Consider the following 21,537-nt stretch of genomic DNA (forward strand, 5'->3'; position numbering starts at 1 on the left):
AAATATTTTCTTTTATGGCAGAGAAGACCTGGGTAAAGAAAGCTTTAACCCAGGCTATAAGGCCTCTTTTCTTATTCTGATTTCATGATGCCAGAAAGAGAAACTATACAGTTGGAAATATTTTCATAGTATAAACCCAGTCCTTTGGGAAATAAACCACAGGTTAATGAGAAATTTGTGCTATTTTTCAAAAAGTATGGATTGCAAATTTTCACTTAAATTCCCATTTATATCCCATTTATATTCTGCTAAAGTGTTGTCTGTAATGCTCACTTTGCTGATTTGCTTTCCTAGACGGATATTTCTCTATTCTCTGGGAGTATAACTCAGGTTGGAAGTCCTGTTGGCAGTGCAATGAACCTAATTCCTGAAGATGGGCTTCCTCCCATTCTCATCTCCACTGGTGTAAAAGGAGGTATGTGGACTTACATGTTTAAACAAGGATCGTGGGGTGGCTCAGTCGGTTAAGTGTCTTGACTCTTGATTTCGGGTCAGGTCATGATCTCACAGTTTGTGAGATCAAGCTGCACTTTGGGCTCCATGCTGTGCTTGCTCATGCTGTCTCTCTCTCAAAATAAATAAACTAAACAATAACAACAAAACAAAAAAAAGGAAACATTTAAACAGTCATAGTAATGGCAAGTATGCCAGATGTTATCTTCTAAGAGAGAATTTGAGTTTTAACCACCTTTTTCTTTTCCAACAAAGAAAACAGCTACTCAGTGGCATGAAAATAATTGTTGCTGTTACTGATAGTTTTAGAGTAAATTTTGTGTTTTTATAGGGTCATTTCATTCGTTAGAAGTATATATTATACAAATGTACTTCATTGGCACTTTTTTCTCTATATTTTAAAGCACATAATACTCTTAAGAGTTGCTTATGGTTGTAGGATTGGCCCACCTGATAAAGTCAGGACATTAATGTAACTTTTTGTCTTGCAGTATAATATGCATTCAGAAATGTACATAAAGTAAGCAGAGACCGCTGAACTTAAGTAGCAATTTTATTGTTAAAAAAACATTTTTAGTGTTCTGGTAAGAAATAAAATTTCTATCCAGTCAAAGGAATGCCTATCTTTATGTGAAAGTTTGTTGTTGATAGATCCAGATCAGCATTTAGTTAGTACATTTTTAGGAGATGATTTATCAATAATCTTTCCACACTTTTGTTCTAGTCTTTTACCTGGTCTCCTTGCCTTCATTCTTTCTCTCCTTTATTTTATCTTCCATGTTGTTGCCAATTATCTTTTTAAACATAGATATTATCATATATTGCTCTGGCTTAGAAGCATTCAATGGATTCCCAATGCCTTCAGTATAAATTACTTATTTTAGCATACAGTGTTCCTTTTAACTTTTATCTCAACTTTCCTTTCTAACTTTGTTTCTAGCCAATACCCCAGCATATTACATGCATACTCCAGATTATTTACTCTTTCTGAATATTTACTTTCTACACTTCCATATTTTTTCATATGCTGTGGAATAGTCGGGAGAGAATGGACTGGACTGCAAAACTGAACAAACCTGAATTCTAATCCTAGTACCCTTATTTGCTAGCTGTGATCCAGTGGGTAGGCCATTTATCCTCTCTGAATCTTTTTCCTAGTCTTAAAAAAAATTATGTAACTACACCTACTTAAAAGTTGTTGTGAATATTAAATCAGATTTCATACTAGAAGTTATATAGCAAGAACAGTGCCAGGTGCAAAGTACTCATGTAATTAATATTTTCCTTATCTTCCTTTTCTCTGCCTAGCATACCCTTGTATAATGGAGACTCCTTGAAGAACTCCTCAATTTTTCAGAATCCAGATTAATGAAAAACCCTTCTCTGAATTCTTACCTATGCTACCTCTGTAGTAGCATTTTTAATTCATCTCCATTTGAATTCTTATAGACCTTTACTGTACTAACACTTTTCTTATTGTAATTTAGATATTTTATAGGTCTGATTCTTTCACTTAGACCATGCATTCCTTCAGTCTTAATTTACGTTTCTGTCTTCTCCTACTATGGTGCTGGGCCTAGAGTGGGCTCTCAGCAACGTTGGCTGAAGGTATTATGCCATGTCCCAAATAGTTTAACAATGAATTTTCATATAAAGTTAAGCATCTTTTGATTATATGGTGCCTTTGCTACTTTACTACAACCCTCTAAAAATAGTCTTTTGTTAGTAAAATTATGACTTAAGTTTCAAATTTTGGTTATTTTGGTAAGTCTTAGATTTATAAGTTAAATTGGCCTACTCTATTGTTAAATAAGAGTACAAGGTTCCATTTTCATTAAGTCTAATTATCAAAACCTCTCCTACTAAGAAACAACTAGTTATTACTGTCTCTTCACCAGAATTTTGCAATTTTGTATTCCAGTAGAATAACTTCGTACAAATATCTTCTTCTTTTTAAAAGTCACTTAGGGGTGCCTGGGTGGCTCAGTCAGTTAAGCGTCCGACTTCGGCTCAGGTCATGATCTCGCGGTTCGTGGGTTCGAGCCCTGCATCGGGCTCTGTGCTGACAGCTCAGAGCCTGGAGCCTGTTTGGGATTCTGTGTCTCCCTCTCTCTCTGCCCCTCACCCACTCGCACTCTGTCTCTCTCTGTCTCAAAAATAAATAAACATTAAAAAAAAAATAAAAGTCACTTAGTATTTCTCTTTTCAATAAATATTTTCATTGGCAGAGTAGACATTTCCCCTTACATCCAAAAAATAGTTTTTTCGTTTCTTTTCGTCAGTAGGAAATGGTATCTGTTCTCCCTGTCTATAATGATGCATTTTTTAAAATTTACTTCTGAATTAGTTAGCATATAGGGCAACAATGATTTCAGGAGTAGATTCCTTAATGCCCCTTACCCATTTAGCCCATCCCCCCTCCCACAACCCCTCCAGTAACCCTCTGTTTGTTCTCTATATTTAAGAGTCTCTTATGTTTTGTCCCCCTTCCTGTTTTTATATTATTTTTGCTTCCATTCCCTTATGTTCATCTGTTCTGTTTCTTAAAGTCCTCATATGAGTGAAGTCATATGATATTTGTCTTTCTCTAATTTCGCTTGGCATAATACCCTCTAGTTCCATCCACACAGCTGCAAATGGCAAGATTTCATTCTTTTTGATTTTCAAGTAATACTCCATTGTGTGTGTGTGTGTGTGTGTGTGTGTGTGTGTGTGTGTATACACACACCACATCTTCTTTATCCATTCATCCACCGATAGACATTTAGGCTCTTTCCATACTTTGGCTATTGTTGATAGTGCTGCTATAAACATTGGGGTGCATGTCCCCGTTTGAAACAGCATACCTGTATCCCTTGGATAAATACTTAGTGCAATTGCTGGGTCATAGGGTAGTTCTATTTTTAGTTTTTTAAGGAACCTCCATACTGTTTTTCCAGAGTGGCTGCACCAGCTTGCATTCCCACCAGCAGTGCAAAAGAGATACTCTTTCTCTGCATCCTTGCCAACATCTGTTGTTGCCTGAGTTGTTAATGTTAGCCATTCTGATAGGTGTGAGGTGGTATCTCATTGTGGTTTTGATTTGTGTTTCTCTGATGATGAGTGATGTTGAGCATTTTCTCATGTGTCGGTTGTCCATCTGGATATCTTCTTTGGAGAAGTATCTGTTCATGTCTTTTGCCCATTTCTTCACTGGATTATTTGTTTTTTGGGTGTTGAGTTTGATAAGTTCTTTATAGATTTTGGATTATAACCCTTTATCTGATATGTCATTTGCAAATATCTTCTCCCATTCGGTCAGTTGCCTTTTAGTTTTGCTGATTATTTCCTTCACTGTGCAGAAGCTTTTATTTTGATGAGGTCCCAATAGTTCATTTTTGCTTTTGTTTCCCTTACCTCTGGAGACATGTTGAGTAAGAAGTTGCTGCAGCCAAGATCAGAGAGGTTTTTTTCCTGCTTTCTCCTGGAGGATTTTGATGGCTTCCTGTCTTACATTTAGGTCTTTCATTCATTTTGAGTTTATTTTTGTGTATGGTGTAAGAAAGCGGTCCAGGTTCGTTTTTCTGCATGTCGCTGTCCAGTTTTCCCAGCACCACTTGCTGAAGAGACTACCTTTATTCCATTAGATGTTCTTTCCTGCTTTGTCAAAGATTAGTTGGCCATACGTTTTGTGGGTCCATATTCTGGGTTCTCTATTCTGTTCCATTGATCTCAGTGTCTGTTTTTGTGGCAGTACCACACTGTCTTGATGATTACAGCTTTGTAATATAGCTTGAAGTCCGGGATTGTGATGCTTCCTGCTTTGGATTTCTTTTTCAAGATTGCTTTGGCTACTTGGGGTCTTTTCTGTTTCCATGCAAATTTTAGGATTGTTTTTTCTAGCTCTGTGAAGAATGCTGGTGTTGTTTTGATAGTGATTGTGTTGAATATGTAGATTGCTTTGGGTAGTATTGACATTTTGACAATATTTTTTCTTCCTGTCCATGAGCATGGAATATTTTTCCATTTTTAATGTCTTGTTCAATTTCTTTCCTAAGCTTTCTATAGTTTTCAGTGTACAGATTTGTCACCTCTTTGTTTAGATTTATTCCTAGGTATTTTATGGGTTTTGGTGCAATTGTAAATGGTATCGATTCCTTGATTTCTATTTCTGTTGCTTCCTTGTTCATGTATAGGAATGCAACCGATTTCTGTGCATTGATTTTATTTCCTGCAACTTTGCTGATTTCATGGATCAGTTCTGGCAGTTTTTTGGTGGAGTCTTTTGGGTTTTCCATAGGGTATCATGGAAGTATCATGTCATAGGGTATCATGTCATCTGCGAAGAGTGAAAGTTTGAGTATAATGATGCATTTTATATGACTAATCAAACAACATGCAACTTACAGGTTTTCAATTCCTTTTCTGTATCTTTACATTCTACAATAGTTATTATCCATGATTTTGACTTCAAGCTGGGAAGGCTACTGTCATTCAAAATGGCGTGGCTGAATATCACGCACTGTGCTTTCAGGGATTAAATGGGAAAGGTTCTGTGCAAGGTCTCAAGTATTAACTTGTCCTTGTTTGGAATATGTTGTGTGATTTACTGGTGATTTTGGTGATTGATATATGTACTGAACTCTTGACTTAGAGGAAGTATGTCATGAAACCAGTCACTTTATGATACTTTTATTATCTGGGTACATTTTTAAAGTTTAATTTTTTTAATGTCTATTCATTTATTTTGAGAGGGGGGAAGGGACAGAAAGAGAGGGAGAGAGAGAATCCCAAGCAGGCTACATGCTCAGTGAAGAACATGATGTGGGGCTCAATCTCACTACAGCAAGATCACCACCTGAGCTGATAGAAAGAGTCAGTCACTTAACCAACTGAGCCACCCAGGTGCTCCTAAAGTTTAATTTTTTAATGGTAAAAAATTTCAACAGTACTAAAGGATATAGAATAAAAAGGATTCTCCTCTACCTCAACCCCTCAACATCTTTTCATCCAGAGGTAACTATTTTACCGTCTATTACCACTTTAGTGTATATCATGGTTTATTTCATTTTATCTTATTTTTTATTTAAATTTTAGTTAACATACAATACAATACTGGTTTCAGGAGTAGAACTCAGTGATTCATCACTTACATACACTCAGTGCTCCTCACAACAAGTGCCTTCCTTAATACCCATCACCCATCTAGCTCATCTCCTACACACCTCTGTCCGTCATGGATTATTTTAAATGTTGGCCTTAGAACATGTAGTATGTAAAATTCTTCTTATGATAGTTGGAGAATTTTTTTAAATTAAAGGGCTGTCTTTAGACTATGGCATAAACCATTTTGTGGAGAAGCCTATACATAGGATAACCATGTTCTCATCCAAACTGGACTGGGTTACTTTTGAGAATGAAAGGGACACTATTAGCATGACACTAAGATAGCAGGTATAAACCTATGTTCACCCTAACTACAAATCAAATGTTTAATTCTTTCCTGTGGATAATCAGCCCATTTCTCCATCAGATTTCTTTCTTGGTTTGTCCCTTTAACTAATCCTTTACATGTTTTGTTTGTTTGTTTTTTTTTCCTTACAGACTATGCTGTGGAAGAGAAACCATCACAGATTTCAGTAATGCAGCAATTAGAGGATGGTGGCCCTGACCCACTTGTATTTGTTTTAAATGCAAATTTGTTGTCAATGGTTAAAATTGTAAATTGTAAGTTAGAATTTTTTTTAATTAAAATGAGATACTTTACTGACTCATAGATAATAAGTAAAGCTTTCAAATTCAGTACACACAAGTATTTTTATATGGATGGATCCACAGCTTACTGAAAACTGGGTACGGAAGAAGTTGGTTTGTATAATATATCCCAGAGGACAACTATGGGACTAACTGAAACTCTTGAGATGAGATAGATGAATTCTCCATGGAGGAAAGCCAAACAAAAGTTGAACTGATCTAAGTTCTTCCTGAGATGGATGTGCTACGTCACAACTCCCCACCAGAGTAGAGGAGGTGGATAAATTATCCAGGAGGGTCAAACAATTTACATGCTAGATTTAAATCTCATACACCTTAGTTGTGTGCAAAGCCTTATTTGAGAGAAATGTTAGTTAGCTAACACATAGTAAAACTTCAGTACCTTGTAAGTTAAGATTCAGAAACCTCTCAGTTCTTGGGGCTAGTTTCTTGGGCATCAGAATGAGTTAGAGGACAATTAGAATCTTGATTCTAAGACGGTGTTGGAAAATAGAGAATGCATTTATCCTGGATGAATGTTAATAGGCAGAGTTTTGGAGAAAGGAGGGAAGCACTGGGGAACTATCCTCTCATTCTCACTGTATACTTATTTTAAGTTGACCTCAGACACCAGAAACACCTATATGCTACTTCCTTTGAGGTTCTATATTAATAAAATACAGGTTTCTGGTTTACTTGTTAATTGTACCCTTGTATGTTTGGCCAGTTGTTAATGCTTGCCTCCTTTCCTTCTAGAATCATATTTTAAAATAACTTGCTTGAAATTTCAGTTGACCATATCTAGTTCATAATTTATACTTAGAAAATAGCTAACCCAGAATTCCTGAAGTGTACACCATCTTAATATAGTTGGATTGGATGCTTCCTGTTTAGATACATGAAGTAACATTCCCTAAAGTGAGAAAAAGGAATCTATTAATTTTGATATACATTGTGATATCTATAATTATATTTGAATCCTATTTCAATTCCTTTGGGGATCCTATTGTGTTGGAGTATAAATAATAAAGGTGTCAAAGAATGAACATTAACTACATATGGCTTGTGCTATTGGTTCTCCACAAAGTCTTAAGGTAAAGAAGTGGAAGTAAGTAGTCCAGAAGAGCCATCCTCTCACCACTTTCACCACTTTTTACAGAATGAAACCAAGTAAAATCATGTCTCTGTTTATCTAGAATTTTCTCCCAAAAAGGACTGGCTGGTTTAGTCAGTAAGCATGCAATGCTTGATCTCGGGGTTATAAAGTTCAAGCCGCACTTTGGGTGTAGAGATTACTTAAAAATAAAATCTTAAAAAAAAAAAGAAAAAGCTATAATCTTTCAGTCACAGATTAAGTTTAAAAAGTATATGTAAAAGTATATATTTTTTAGGCCACAAGCTGAATCCAAAGCTATAATCTTGGCTTTTATTGTTGTTGTTTCTAGTTTTACATAAGTAATTATTTCCCTTGGTAGAGTGACTTTTTTAAAATACAGGTTGGGGGGGGGGAATATATTCTTTAATCATTATAGCCTAGGATACCTAGTTTTGTTTTATTTATTTTATTTTTAATGAAATGTTTTTCTTTAGTAATTACACCTTCCAGTAATAGGAGTTAAAAGTTTTAATTGCATTTTCTTTTGCTTTTTTCTTTTACTTCCCTTCCAGTTGTTTTTCTAAGTATTTGCTTAAAGCCAGAGGCATTGGTATGTTTTATTTTCTACAGTTGTTTTTTGGCTCAATGCATTTATAGTGCACAATTGAATTATATAGTTTCAGTATGACCTATATTGTTCTTTGCTGTATTATAGCACAGGTTTCTCTGCATTTTTAAAGGAAAATATTAAGAAGAATGTCTTTATTTTTATATATTTATTCCATTTATAGATGTGAACAGGAAGTGCTGGTGTTTCACAACCAAGGGAATGCATGCAGTGGGTCAGTCTGAGATAGTCATTCTTCTACAGTGTCTACCGGATGAGAAGTGTTTGCCGAAGGATATCTTCAATCATTTTGTGCAGCTTTATCGGGATGCTCTGGCAGGTGGGGACGCTTTATGACTTAGTCTGCACCCTTTATAAGATGATAAAAATTTTTGGAGTCAGATGCAAAATAACAATCATAATTTTGGAAGCCTGGCATTGGACTTTGGTATCAGTAGCAAGTTAGAACTTGCCAAGGTTTAAGGAAATATAAATTTTAGTGCTTTACTTGGTGTAGTCATTATTATTTTACAGAATCAAAGTTGTATGAGAATCCATTGACCATGATGTAAGAATATTTTCCTTTGAGTGGTTTAGGGGTCATGATATTGGTACCTGGTAGAAGGAAGCATAATCATAACTTACTACTTGTTTTTTCACTTAACAGTACCTATATAATCATAACGTAAATACTCTTTATTTAATTTTCAAGTTTCAAAAGCCACTAGCATGGACAACTTTATTATGGTTTCAAAATAAATTATAAATATTGTTAGCCCTAATAATGTAAAAGTATGTGCATAGCTATTGGAAAAGACTAAGAATACTAATAGAAAGATATTATAAGTTGAGAGAGAAGAAATATGTTTATGTATACATTTGGCATTACAAAGTTAACCTCTCCTGAATTAACAGAGGCAGTAAGAAGTGTTGTAGTTGAGCTATAACCTCATTATCATAACCGGAAATAAGAAAACAATATCTGTAGTTGGTAAATAGAGTATAAGAACTACAATAAATGAATAGAAGAGATTGTCTCTGAGGAACAAGCCTTGGAAAGGGGAGTGAGGTTGACCAGGTGTTAAAATTATTTTCATGTATTACTTGATAATGTTTTATAAATATATTAAAACCATAAATTATTCATGCTTTCTGAATGCAGTAATTCCCCTTGTGGGATTCTATGCCCCCCAAAAAATACCTAAAATGTAAAATACACTTTGTAAAGGAAGGTGTTTATTGCAACATTACTTAAATTTAACACAAAAATTTAGAGGTAATCTAAATGCCCAGCTATAGGTGAAAGGTTTAACTGTGTTATACTGATGAGATGTATGCATCTTTTTTAGAGCATTTTTTAGCCATTAAACGTAGTATTTATGAACAGAATGTAGCAACATGAAAAATGCTCTTGAAGTAGGTACAAAAGCAGGATATAAATGGCATCTTTAGTGTGATTATAGCTTATGCATAAAAGATTATACCTTGATGTCTTAGTCTCTGTGATCATTCAGGTGTAATATTAAATGAGGACAAGGCAATACATTGGCAACTGACCACATACCTATGAAGTATCAGTCCTAAAATGTATGGGATTAATATGAAGTCAGGTGGAGCTGTCAGGCCATGTAATACTTGGGACCTAAATTTATTTCCAGAAATGAATTGAAACAGTCACTTTTCTCCTCAGTTTGGATGTATTCACATGTAAAAACTATAAACAGAGAAATGACATTGGGGGCCCAAGCAGTTGGGGGGTTTGAGAGGGAATTAGGGACAAAGGCATGGGAGGTTCATGAAGGTCTTGTTCAGAAGTCCATCCTTTATTCTTCAGACAATGAGGAACAATTGGAAAAAAATGAGGGACAGAAGCAGATTTGCATTTTAGAAAGATGACTTTAGAGGCAATACGAAAATGGATCAAAGTCTATGTGTCTCGTGGCAGGTAAACTGAGCTAAGAAGCAGTGAATAAGCAAAAAATTATCATGGTTAAACACTAGACTACAACTCAACAATAAAAAAAATAAACTGCTGATACATACAACATGGATGAATATCACAGACATTATGCTGAACAAAAAAGTCAGGTACAAAAAAGTACATATTACGTGATTCCATTCACATGGTTCTCTGGAACAGGCAAAATGAGTCTGTGGTGATAGAAATTAGATCAACGTTTCCTGGGGTGAGTTGGGGGTGAGTTGCCCCTGACTACAGAGGGGCCCTAGGAACTTTCTGGGATTATATAAATACTTATATACTATATAGTGTTAGGTATAGTAGTTTCATGAATGTTTACATTTGTCAAAACTCATTGAACTATGTACTTAAAATTGTTGGGTTTTATTGCATGAAATTGTGTATACCCCAATAAGATTGACTTAAAAAGTTTTTTGTTGAGATATAATTGACTGTAACATTAGTTTCAGATGTAAAATATAATGATTCAATATTTGTATTTATTGTGAAATGATCACCATGGTAAGTCTAGTTAACATCCATTTTCATACAGTTACAATTTTTTTCTTACCAATGAAAACTTTTCAGATCTACCCTCTTAGCAGCTTTCAAATATACAATGCAATATAATATTATTATAGTTCCCATGCTCTACATACATCCTCAGTACTAATTCATAACTGGAATTTTGTACCTTTTGACCACTTTCACTGGTTTTACCCACCCTCTCAACCCCCATCCTTCACCCACCCATCTGTTCTCTAAATCTATGAGTACTACGGGGTTTTTGTTTGTTTGCTTGTTTTAGATTCCACGTATAAGTGAGATCATATGTTATTTATTTATCTTTGTCTGGCTTAGTTTACTTGAAATAATGCTATCAGGGTCTATCCATGTTGTTGCAAATAACAGGATTTTCTTTTTTATGGTTGAATAATATTCCATTTTATATATGTGCACCACATTTTCTTTATTCATTCATCTGTTGATGGACACTTACGTTGTTTTCATGTCTTGGCTATTGTAAATATTGCTGTAATGAATATAGGGTGCAGATATCTTTTTGAGTTAGTATTTTTATTCTTTTCAGATAACTATCCGTGAGTGGAATTGGCTGGATCATTTGGTAGTTCTATTTTTTATTTTTGAGGAGCCTCTATACTGTTTTCCTCAGTGGCTACACCAATTTACATTCCCACCAGTGGTGCATGAGGGTCCCTTTTCTCCACATCCTCACCAACACTTTGTTGTTTTTTAAAAAGCTATTGTTAGAATCCAGCAAGAAATTAAGAAATTATCAGGGTTTAATAAAGTAATTTAGTAATAGCAGTGGGAATAAAGAGTATCGGAAAGATAAAAGACAGTGATGTGTCATTTCAGTAGGATTTGGTAATTAACTGTATGTGGGGGATAAGAGGGGACAAGTCAGTGGCTTCACATTTCTGGCTTGGACATCTGAGTGGACTGTGTTCTTATTCATCGAGATAATAGAAGAAGAGCAGATCTGGCAGAGGAGTGGGAGATTGGTTCTTTGTTCAGTGTGTGGAGTTTGAAATATTGACAACAGTGGCGATATGTAAATAGACGATGAATATGTGGATACAGATGGACCTCAGGAAGTAGATCTGGGCTAAAATACAGATTTGAGAGACTCGGTATTTATGTGATTATTGAAACTATGGTAGTGAATGGGACAGGCCAGTGTGAAGAGACTAGAGCTGAGAATGGAGCTCTGAGGAATACCAACAAGGAAAGGCTGTGGTCATTGCATGAGTCATTAAAGTACATGTTTACCATAAGTGGTTACTCATTTTCCAGAAGTATCCTTCTATATCAGTAGAGACCATTTTGAACTATCATATTAAAATGCAAAATTTCTACAACAAAACTTACTTTGAACTGACAGTAAGATAATAGTGAAAGTCTAAGGTGAGATTATAACACATGTAAGCTGTTTTAAATATTATCTGTAATATAGGATGAGGGCATGCACATATATATCTAAGTAAATGACATTTCAAAGGCATAAACAAGTAATCTTTAAGGGTCTATCCTCAAATAGAAATCATTTTGCAGCTCATAAAAACTAGGAGGTATCTTTGATCATCTGGTACAAACTCTTCATTTTTTAGATAGGGAAAATGAGACGTTTTTAGATGAGGAAAATGAGAGGTGTTAATGGCTTGTCTAAATCACAGACTTAGTTGGTGGCAGAACTAGGACTAAGGCTCCCAGACTACTGTTCTTTACGTCAGTTGCCTCTATGTGTACATAGCAGTTTTAAAAAACAGGTATGCATCTGAGTTATACCAGTTTTAAGAATCCTGTATTTTAGAAATCAAAGTAGTAACTTGATATATAATTTCACTATATTTTTCTTTAATAAGTGGAAACATCTTTTAATTAGTGGAAACATCTTTAATAAGTACAAACATCTTTTACACCTAAATGTAACACATTGCATGGAATTGGCAAATTCTGTCTTAAATTTCCTGAATGTGAAAGCCTTGAATACTCTATCACTTGCATGGTGGTTACTCTGCCATAAATCACTCAAAAAGCCTTAGAAGCCTGGGATGCCTGGGTGGCTCAGTCGGTTAAGTGTCTGATTTTTGATTTCGGCTCAGGTCATGAACTCATGGTTTGTGGGTTCAAGTTCTGCATTGGGCTCTGCACTGACAGCATAAATCCTGCTTGGGGATTCTGTCTCTCTCCTTACTCTCTGCCCCTTTCCTGCGTGCTCACTCTCTCACGTGCACTCAAAATTAAGATAAATAAACTTAAGAGAAAAAAAAAAAGCTCAGGGGCTCCTGGGTGGCTTAGTCAGTTAAGTGTCCAACTGAATCTCACAGTTCATGGATTTGAGCCCCACGTCAGGCTCTGTGCTGACATCTCGGAGCCTGGAGCCTGCTTCAGATTCTGTGTCTCCCTCTCTCTCTGCCCCTTCCCCACTTGCACTTTCTCTCCCTCTCTCTCTCTCCCTCTCTCAAAAGTAAACATTAAAAAAAGTATAAAAAAAAAGTCTTAGAAGCCCTTGAATGAACTTTCTTTACAATTTCCTATGTATTTTTAATCTATATATATTTGATAATAATGTGTATATATGTGTTTCTTATTTAACATATAATTTTTTTGTCATGCATAGTTGCTTATGCTTTCCAAAGTGAGAGGGAAAATTACATTTTGTGAGTAATAACATTCTGAGACTTTAAGCATGCCTTCTGGTTATTATAATGCCATGGGAGATTCTAGATTATATATTGTTTCTTGCCATCTCCCCACCCTTCTTCTATCTTTTGTACTTGATTTTTGCAGATAGACATTCAGAACATGTATTTGAATGAAATGAGAATTGTATCTACCAGATTATTATTTCTAGAGTTAATGTTTGGTTGTTTCCCTCTCTTACTCAAAACTTTTAATGAGCCTTATATTGCCTTCAGAATAAAATAAGTTTATTTATTTTGGGATAGAGGGAGCTTCTGTGGGGAAGGGGTAGAGAGAGAGGAAGAGAGAAAGAAAACCAAGCAGGCTCTGCACTGTCAACGCAGAGCCCAGTGTAGGGCTTGAACTCATGAACTGTGAGATCATGACCTGAGCTGAAATCAAGAGTTGGAGGCTTAACCAACTGAGCCACCCAGGTGCCCCTCAGTTGTCTTAAGCCTTACTCAGAGATGACTTTTTTTCATGAACTCTTCCCTAATAATCCTCCCAGATAGAAGTAATCTCTTCTTCTGAACTTTTTTACTTACCTTTAAAAAATTATTTGGTGTATATAAAAGCATTTAAATATATTTTAAAAATAATTTTGGAAGTTATAAAGCAAAATAACAAAATAAACACCCATAAACAAAATACCCAATTTAGGAAATAATGACCAACCCCTTGAAGCATTGATCAGTGACCAATCTTGATTACATCTTCCCTCTAAACTTTCCTAACCTTTAGGTAACCACTGTCATCAGTCTTGTGTTAGTAGTTTTCATGCTTTTCTCTGTAATTTTATCACAAGATTATAATACATTGTTTTGCATGTTTTTAAACTTTATACAAATGGTATCACACTGTATATATTTTATGTGGGTTGCTTTTTTCATTCCACCATATGTTTCTGGCATATGTTCATAGCTCTAGTGTTCTAGTTCATTTCATTTGCAGCTACTGTTTTATACCTCTTATATAAATTTACCACAATTTATTCTCCTGATGGATAATTTGCTGTTCTCACCAGTTTATTATTATTCAGACATGTTCTCCAAAATTTTTGTACATGTACACTTAGTAGAATTGCTGGTTTGTAGGGTATGGATATCTTCAGCTTTATTAGATGATGTTAAACTGTTGCCCAGAGTAGTTTACCAATTATGCCTACCTGTCCCCATCCCTAGTATATAAGAGTTGCCAACATTTGATATCATCAGAGTTTTAATTTTTGCTCATCTGGTGAGTATAAAATAGTATTCATTATGGTTTGCATTTCACTAATTTTTTTTCTAGATTATCTGGGCTGTTTTTATTTTTAAAAATTTATTTTTTTAATTAATTTATTATTTATTTTTATTTATATCCAAGATAGTTAGCATAGTGCAATAATGATTTCAGGAGTAGAACCCAGTGATTCATCCCCTACATATAACACCCAGTGCTCAATCACAAGTGCTCATCTTCCTTAATGCCCCTGCCCATTTAGCCCATGTTCCCACCTGCAATCCCTCCAGCAACCCTCAGTTTGTTCTCTATATTTAAGAGTTTCTAATGTTTTGTCCCCCTCCCTGTTTTTATATTATTTTTGCTTCCCTTCCCTTATGTTCATCTGTTCTGTGTCTAAAAGTCCTCATATGAGTGAAGTCATTATGATATTTGTCTTTCTCTGACTAATTTCGCTTAGCATAGTACACTCTAGTTCCATCCACGTTGTTGCTGATGGCAAGATTGCATTCTTCTTGATTGCTAAGTAATACTCTGTTGTATGCCACATCTTCTTTATCCATTCATCAGCCAATGGGCATTTGGGCTCTTTCTATACTTTGGCTACTGTCAATAGCGCTGCTATAAACATTAGGATGCATGTGCCCCTTTGAACAGCACATCTGTATCCTTTGGATAAATACTTAGTGGTGCAATTGCTGGGCCATAGGGTAGTTCTATTTTTAATCTTTTGAGGAACCTCCATAGTGTTTTCCAGAGTGGCTGCACCAGTTTGCATTCCCACCAGCAGTGCAAAAGGGTTCCTCTTTCTCCACATCCTCACCAACATCTGTTGTTGCCTGAGTTGTTAATGTTAGCCATTCTGATAGGTGTGAGGTGGTATCTCATTGTGGTTTTGATTTGCATTTCCCTGATGATGAGTAATGTTGATCATTTGTTCATGTGTCAGTTGGCCATCTGGATGTCTTCGGAAAAGTGTCTATTCATGTCTTTTGCCCATTTCTTCACTGGATTATTTGTTTTTTGGGTGTTGAGTTTGATAAGTTCTTTATAGATTTTGGATTCTTACCCTTTATCTGACATGTCATTTGCAAATATCTTCACCCATTCCATTGGTTTACCATTTAGTTTTGCTGATTGTTTCCTTTGCTGTGCAGAAGCTTTTTATCTTGATGAGGTCCCAATAGTTCATTTTTTGCTTTTGTTTCCCTTGCCTCTGGAGACGTGTTGAGTAAGAAGTTGCTGCGGCCGAGGTCAAAGAGATTTTTGCCTGCTTTCTCCTCTATGATTTTGATGGCTTCCTGTTTTACATTTAGTTCTTTCATCCATTTTGAGTTTATTTTTGTGTATGGTGTAAGAAAGTGGTCCAGGTTCATTCTTCTGCGTGTCAGTGTCCAATTTTCCCAGCACTGTTTGCTGAAGAGGCTGTTTTTATTCCATTGGATATTATTTCCCGCTTTGTCAAAGATTAGTTGGCCATACGTTTGTGGGTCCATATTCTGGGTTCTCTATTCTGTTCCATTAATCTGAGTGTCTGTTTTTGTGCCAGTACCATACTGTCTTGATGATTACAGCTTTGTAATACATCTTAAAGTCCAGGATTGTGATGCCTCCAGCTTTGGTTTTCTTTTTCAGGATTGCTTTGGCTATTCAGGGTCTTTTTTGGTTCCACACAAATTTTAGGATTGTTTGTTGTAGCTCTGTGAAGAATGCTGGTGTTATTTTGATAAGGATTGCTTTGAATATGTAGATTGCTTTCGGTAGTATTAACATTTCAACAATATTTGTTCTTCCAATCCATGAGCATGGAATGTTTTTGCATTTTTTTTATGTCTTGTTCAATTTCTTTCCTAAGCTTTCTATAGTTTTCAGTGTATAGATTTTTCACCTCTTTGGTTAGATTTTTAATTTCCACACAGACTTGGAAATTGCAAAGATAGGCAAAATGAAGTATATATGTCATTCTGAACTAAGGAGAAAGGAGTAGTAGGGATCTGGAACTTCAAAGGAAAGGAATGCAATTCACAGGGAGATGAAAAAGAGTAAATGTTTCAAACGTTTGCTCCGCCACTCAGAAACAATGGGACATAAAGAACTTCCATCGAACAAGCCTTGGTAGGTTCCTCCCTATCATCCAATACCTAGTTCAGAGTATCAAGTTATCTATGGTGATAGCTCTCTTCCCAGACCAGGTCCTTTATTTAATTTTTTTTAAGTTCATTTTTATTTATTTTGAGAGAGCTAGAGAGCAAGCAGAGGAGGGACAGAGAGAGAGGGAGACAGAATCCCAAGCAGGCTCTGTACCATCAGCACTGAGCCCGAGGCAGGGCAGGAACCCACAAACAGATCATGACCTGAGTGGAAATCAAGAGTCAGATGCTTAGCTGACTGAGCGACCCAGGTGCCCGTATTTAATTTTTTTGTAGGCAGTTGTGGGGAGGTAAAGAGCTATTCCTGAACCTGCTGGGTTTTAATTGCTTGTTAACTTAAGATAATCTTCATGCCAAAGGCCCATCTTAGGGCAGCCTGTCCTCGGCTCCTATAGAGGTAAGGCTCTAAGTTTTATTGTTTTGGGTTTTTTGTTTGTTTTTTTTTTGTTTATGGGCATCCAGTTGTTCAACACCATTTGTTAAAAAGACTATTTTCGGGGGCGCCTGGTTGGTTCAGTCGGTTAAGCGACTGATTTCAGCTCAGGTCGTGATCTCACGGTTCATGGGTTTAAGCCACGGCGTCAGGCTCTGTGCTGACAATGAGGAGCCTGCTTGCAGTCCTCTCTCTTGCCTCCACCCCCTGCTTGTGCTCTCTCTCTCAAAATACATATAAACTTAAAAATACCATCATTTTGACAATTACCTTGATACTGTTTTTGAATATTAGTTTATATTCTGTATATGGGTCTCTTTCTCTATTCTATTGATCTGTATGTGTACATGTATGTGGATTTAGTTTTATTTTTACTGCTGAGTACTGAAAGTGTACTTTTCATCTGAAAACACATTTCTTTAATTTGGAAAACTCTAGGTTATTATCTCTGAATATTACTTCTGTTTCATTCCCAACATTGTCTTCTTCCTTTTTGATGTTGGAGCCTCTGAACTCAGTCTTCAATATCTCTGAACTGTTGTTTTGGGTAATTTTCCTTTGCTTTTTGTGCTGGATCCTGGGGCACATTCTGTTTTCAAAAAACTTATTAAGAATATATTAATATGAATTAATATTTACACTGACATACTAAGGTTTACACTGCTATTTTTTTTCAATGTTTGTTTATTTTTGAGAGAGGAGAGAGACTGTGAGTAGGAAAGGGGCAGAGAGAGAGAGGGAGACACAGAATCCGAAGCAGGCTCCAGGCTCCGAGCTGTCAGCACAGAGCCCGATGCGGGGCTCGAACCCACAAACTGTGAGATCATGACCTGGGCCAAAGTTGGATGCCCAACCGACTGAGCCACCCAGGTGCCCCGTACACTGCTATTAATTTTTAGCATTTAGATTTAACTTTGGAACAAAGCAAGAAGACAATTAAAATTATAAACACAGAATGTAAATATTAACCTTGTAAGTTAAGTCATTTTCACCTTTGAAAATTGCTTTTTGTTCCCTTTCAGTCATTTGCAATTTTATGTTTGCAGATATGTTTATCGTCTCTCAGCTGTTCCTTGGGTATCCTAAATCTAATCCTTGAGAATTGAGAGGATTTTTATATAGTATAGTCATGGGTGTGAAGGCACAATTGAAGCTGCCTTAAACCTTCCAGTGGCTTCCCACTACAATTAGAATAAACTCCAAATGCCTTTGGCCTGCAAGATTTTATATGATCTAGTTCCTAAAGATTTCTTTGACCTTGTGTCTTACTACTCCTTAGTTTGCTTAGCTACATTGATCACCTTTGTGACCTTTGAACCCATCAAACTCAGTCTAATACCTTGGCTTTTGCACTTACTGTTTCCAGACCTGGAATGTTGTTCTTTACAGTTCTTTACTGGTTGGTGCCTTCTCTTCATTTGGGTCTGTTCTCAAATGTTTCTGCCTCAAAGGATTTTTCCCTGAACCTCTTGGCTAAAGAAATATTCTCTTCCCTCCCTTCATCATCTTTTACATTACTTGCCTTGTTGTATTTTCTTCAAAATGTTTATCACTGGTTTTACTAACTGATGTTGTTTGTCTTCCTCCTTTCGAAAATAAGCTCTATGAGGACAAGATTTACCTGTCTTGCTCAATTCTGCGTACCAGTCTTTAGAACAGTCTGGCACATTGGATAAGCTTAATTAAAACCAAACAAACAAACAAAACCTGTGGATTGAAGGAATCAATAAATTGACATGATGTCACTTATATGATCAATCCCTAAAGATTTCTTTGACCTTTCTCTTCCTATTCCTTAGTTTGCTTTAGCTACGTTGGTGCTTTTTTTGTCATTTGATGGAAAAGTACCTGGAGGAAAGGAGACTTCAGAGAACACTTCTGTTAATAAAAATGCTGTGCTTATTATTTCTCACTTCTTGTTCCCTTTGGGACTTGGAGACTAGAGTAAAATACTTTTGAGGTCAACCAAAGAGTGTTTCTGAGGCCCAGTGTTTCTGGTCCTTGAGAAAGAAATACCATGGGTCACTCAAGCAGATTACTTGGGAAATTTCATATCTTTAAAAACAAATTTTTTTTTTTTGTTTTCTCTTTGCCACTCTCTTTGCCATTTCTCCTTGCCACCTATTCTGTTTCTAAAATCTTCCTTACTTTGTATCTTTAAATCGTGGTCACCTGAGTTAACCCAGATAAACTTTTGGTTAATTTAAATTTCTTACATAGGTTTATCAAAAGGCAAAGTAAACTTTAAAGTACTATATTATTAATTTGAATGTTATTAATAAATTTCATTCATCTATGAATTTTATTTTTAATAATTGTGTAATGTCACTAATAAAATTATAGGCCTCAAATACAATGGAGTTTGATCTTTTATTTTTTAATGTGGAAGTTTATCTCAATCTAAGAATATATATGCATACTTACTATTAAGTTAGAAAAGATGTGTTTAGATATTTTTAAACCACCGTCTCTTGCCAATTTTCTATCCCCACAAGTATTTAGAAGAAAAATTATAGGTGAATTAGAGGAGGGGGGGAAAAGATTTTTAAATAGTCTGTCAAAGAATATAAATAATTGATAAAACATTTATAAAAACATGATTGGTGTCCTATAAATGTTTGTGGAATGACTGGAAGTCTTTTGTGCATATTAGAAAATATTTTATTATATGTATCTCTTTTTTGGACCAGTTCTAGCAGTACATGTTATATGGTAAATGCTTGATTGATCAGTGTCCAGTAATTGTTTCAGATTTTAGTGGCTTGCTGTTATTTCTCATGGCCATAAAAATTATACTGCTTATAATCTTTAGTATTTCTAAAGCAAGTCACTTTTTTATCTGTAATATAAGAAAAACAAAAATAAAAAACGTTTCCTAACAAGTGTGTTTCCAGAGAAGGAAGAACTTCATTGGTGTTTTCATCATCAGTAATATTTTTGCGTTGTTTTTCCAGTTAAAGAATGTTGTATCATGGTTCAGATTTTTAGTCTCTTTTTGCAATTACTTGTGAATCGTTTTGGTTAATTAATTTTGTATCTTTCTATGAGCAGAGGAGCCATGGTATTGCTGCTTTGCAAGTAATTTTTCAGCCAATGAGAAGTAATATGGAATTATTTATGAAGAGGTGATTTAAGACTAATATCTTGTATTTATTGAGCACTTACTACATGCTAGGCCGTATATTCATTGCTTTCTGTGCACTGTTTGATTTCTTCTCAACTAGAACTCTGTGAGATTCTTCTTGTTCTTGTCCCAGTTTTACATATGAGGAAACTGAGAGGCACTGAGGGCATAAGTAACTTGCCAAAGATCAAATACATGATAAATGGCTGAACTCAGGTTTGAATTCAGCTATATCTCTAAATCCCATGTTTTATAAAAGCAATAAACTGCCTCTTGAACTTTTTGAAGTTACATAGTAAATCTCACAGATGCTCTAAACTGAGGAAATGACCTTTAATGAAGTACTCATGCTTAATTTTGGTTTACTGTATTACAAACAACACCAAGGGACTATTTAAATTCTTTTGATGTTTAGTTATGTTAATATTCATGAATATTAATATTTCTTAAAATAAGGGAGGCATTTGTTCGGAATTTTTTTCTCTGATTTTATCTTTTTATTAAAAGTTTTTTTAAATGTTTATTTTTGAGAGAGAGAGAAACAATTGCAGGTGGGGAAGGGGCAGAGAGGGAGACACAGAATCCAAGCAGGCTACAGGCTCCGAGCTGTCAGCACAGAGCCTGACACAGGCTTGAACACACAAACTGTGAGATCATGACCTGAGCTGAAGCTGGACGCTCAACCGACTGAGTCACTCAGGCGCTCCTCTCTGATTTTATTTTTAATATTAATATTCTCACACAAAAATCACCGAAAATAGGGGTAGGGTTGGGAAGAGAGTGCAGTGAGACGGGGCAGGACTGTAAAGCCCCCACCCCTCCACAGCCCCACTGTGGGAGAAAAAACCATCTACAAAACAAAATAAAGCCCCAGAGAAACTCATCCCAGGGTGTCCCTGCCCCAGTGAGGCCCTGGCCGTTGGCTGGTTCCTGATTAAAAAGAAAAGGGAGGGGAGAGGGGTGTGAGGGGAAGGCCCTTGTTTTTAAAATTGGTGGGGGCTGGGAAGGATGGGGTTCCTTTTCCTCATAGTTCTTTCTTTAAGACTCCATTTGAGTTAGTTGTGAGGATTGATAAATATGCTTTGAAACAAAAGGAAGCTGTTGTTGCATAGATATTTAAGTTGTTTTTGAATTGAATTTAAGGATAGTTCTTTGCAAGCACTTTGAAAAACAAAGTTTAAATTACAGATTAAGATGGAAAATTGGAAATTACTATATACTTTTAAAGACAGTTATGATATTGCAAGTCACTTCACTTCCACTCCTAAGCTTCAGTTTCTTCATGTGTAAAATGAAAATCCCAAAGTTCAGGGAAATGATACCTGCTCTGTTAACCTAGTGGCACTGATCTGATGATTATCTGGTTAAGGCCATGTAAAATTGCCTTGTAAACTATTGGTACAAAACCTTTGACATCCTTGCCAGGTCATTTAAACACAGAAGCATGAATTGGTATCTATTTTATTTATATGGATTCTTCAGTGGTCTTGGGGTGTATAGAATTAATTCAGTGGATTCATTGTATTGAATGTTCCCATAGAGAAGTACCTGTG

The 21,537-nt window shown here is 35.7% G+C and overlaps 1 protein-coding gene across 2 annotated transcripts in view; it reads left to right on the top strand.

The window, feature by feature from the left end:
• ZFYVE9 (zinc finger FYVE-type containing 9) overlaps positions 1 to 21,537 on the top strand; it is a 213,482-nt gene that overhangs the window by 131,658 nt on the left and 60,287 nt on the right. For both annotated transcript variants that reach the window (XM_042951599.1, XM_042951600.1), the window contains exons 8-10: positions 295 to 415; positions 6,037 to 6,159; positions 8,074 to 8,229. In XM_042951599.1, coding sequence (XP_042807533.1) covers positions 295 to 415; positions 6,037 to 6,159; positions 8,074 to 8,229 — 400 coding nt within the window. The remainder of the gene's footprint in view (positions 1 to 294; positions 416 to 6,036; positions 6,160 to 8,073; positions 8,230 to 21,537) is intronic.

Source organism: Panthera leo, chromosome C1 (genome assembly GCF_018350215.1).
Source record: "Panthera leo isolate Ple1 chromosome C1, P.leo_Ple1_pat1.1, whole genome shotgun sequence".
NCBI lineage: Eukaryota > Metazoa > Chordata > Mammalia > Carnivora > Felidae > Panthera > Panthera leo.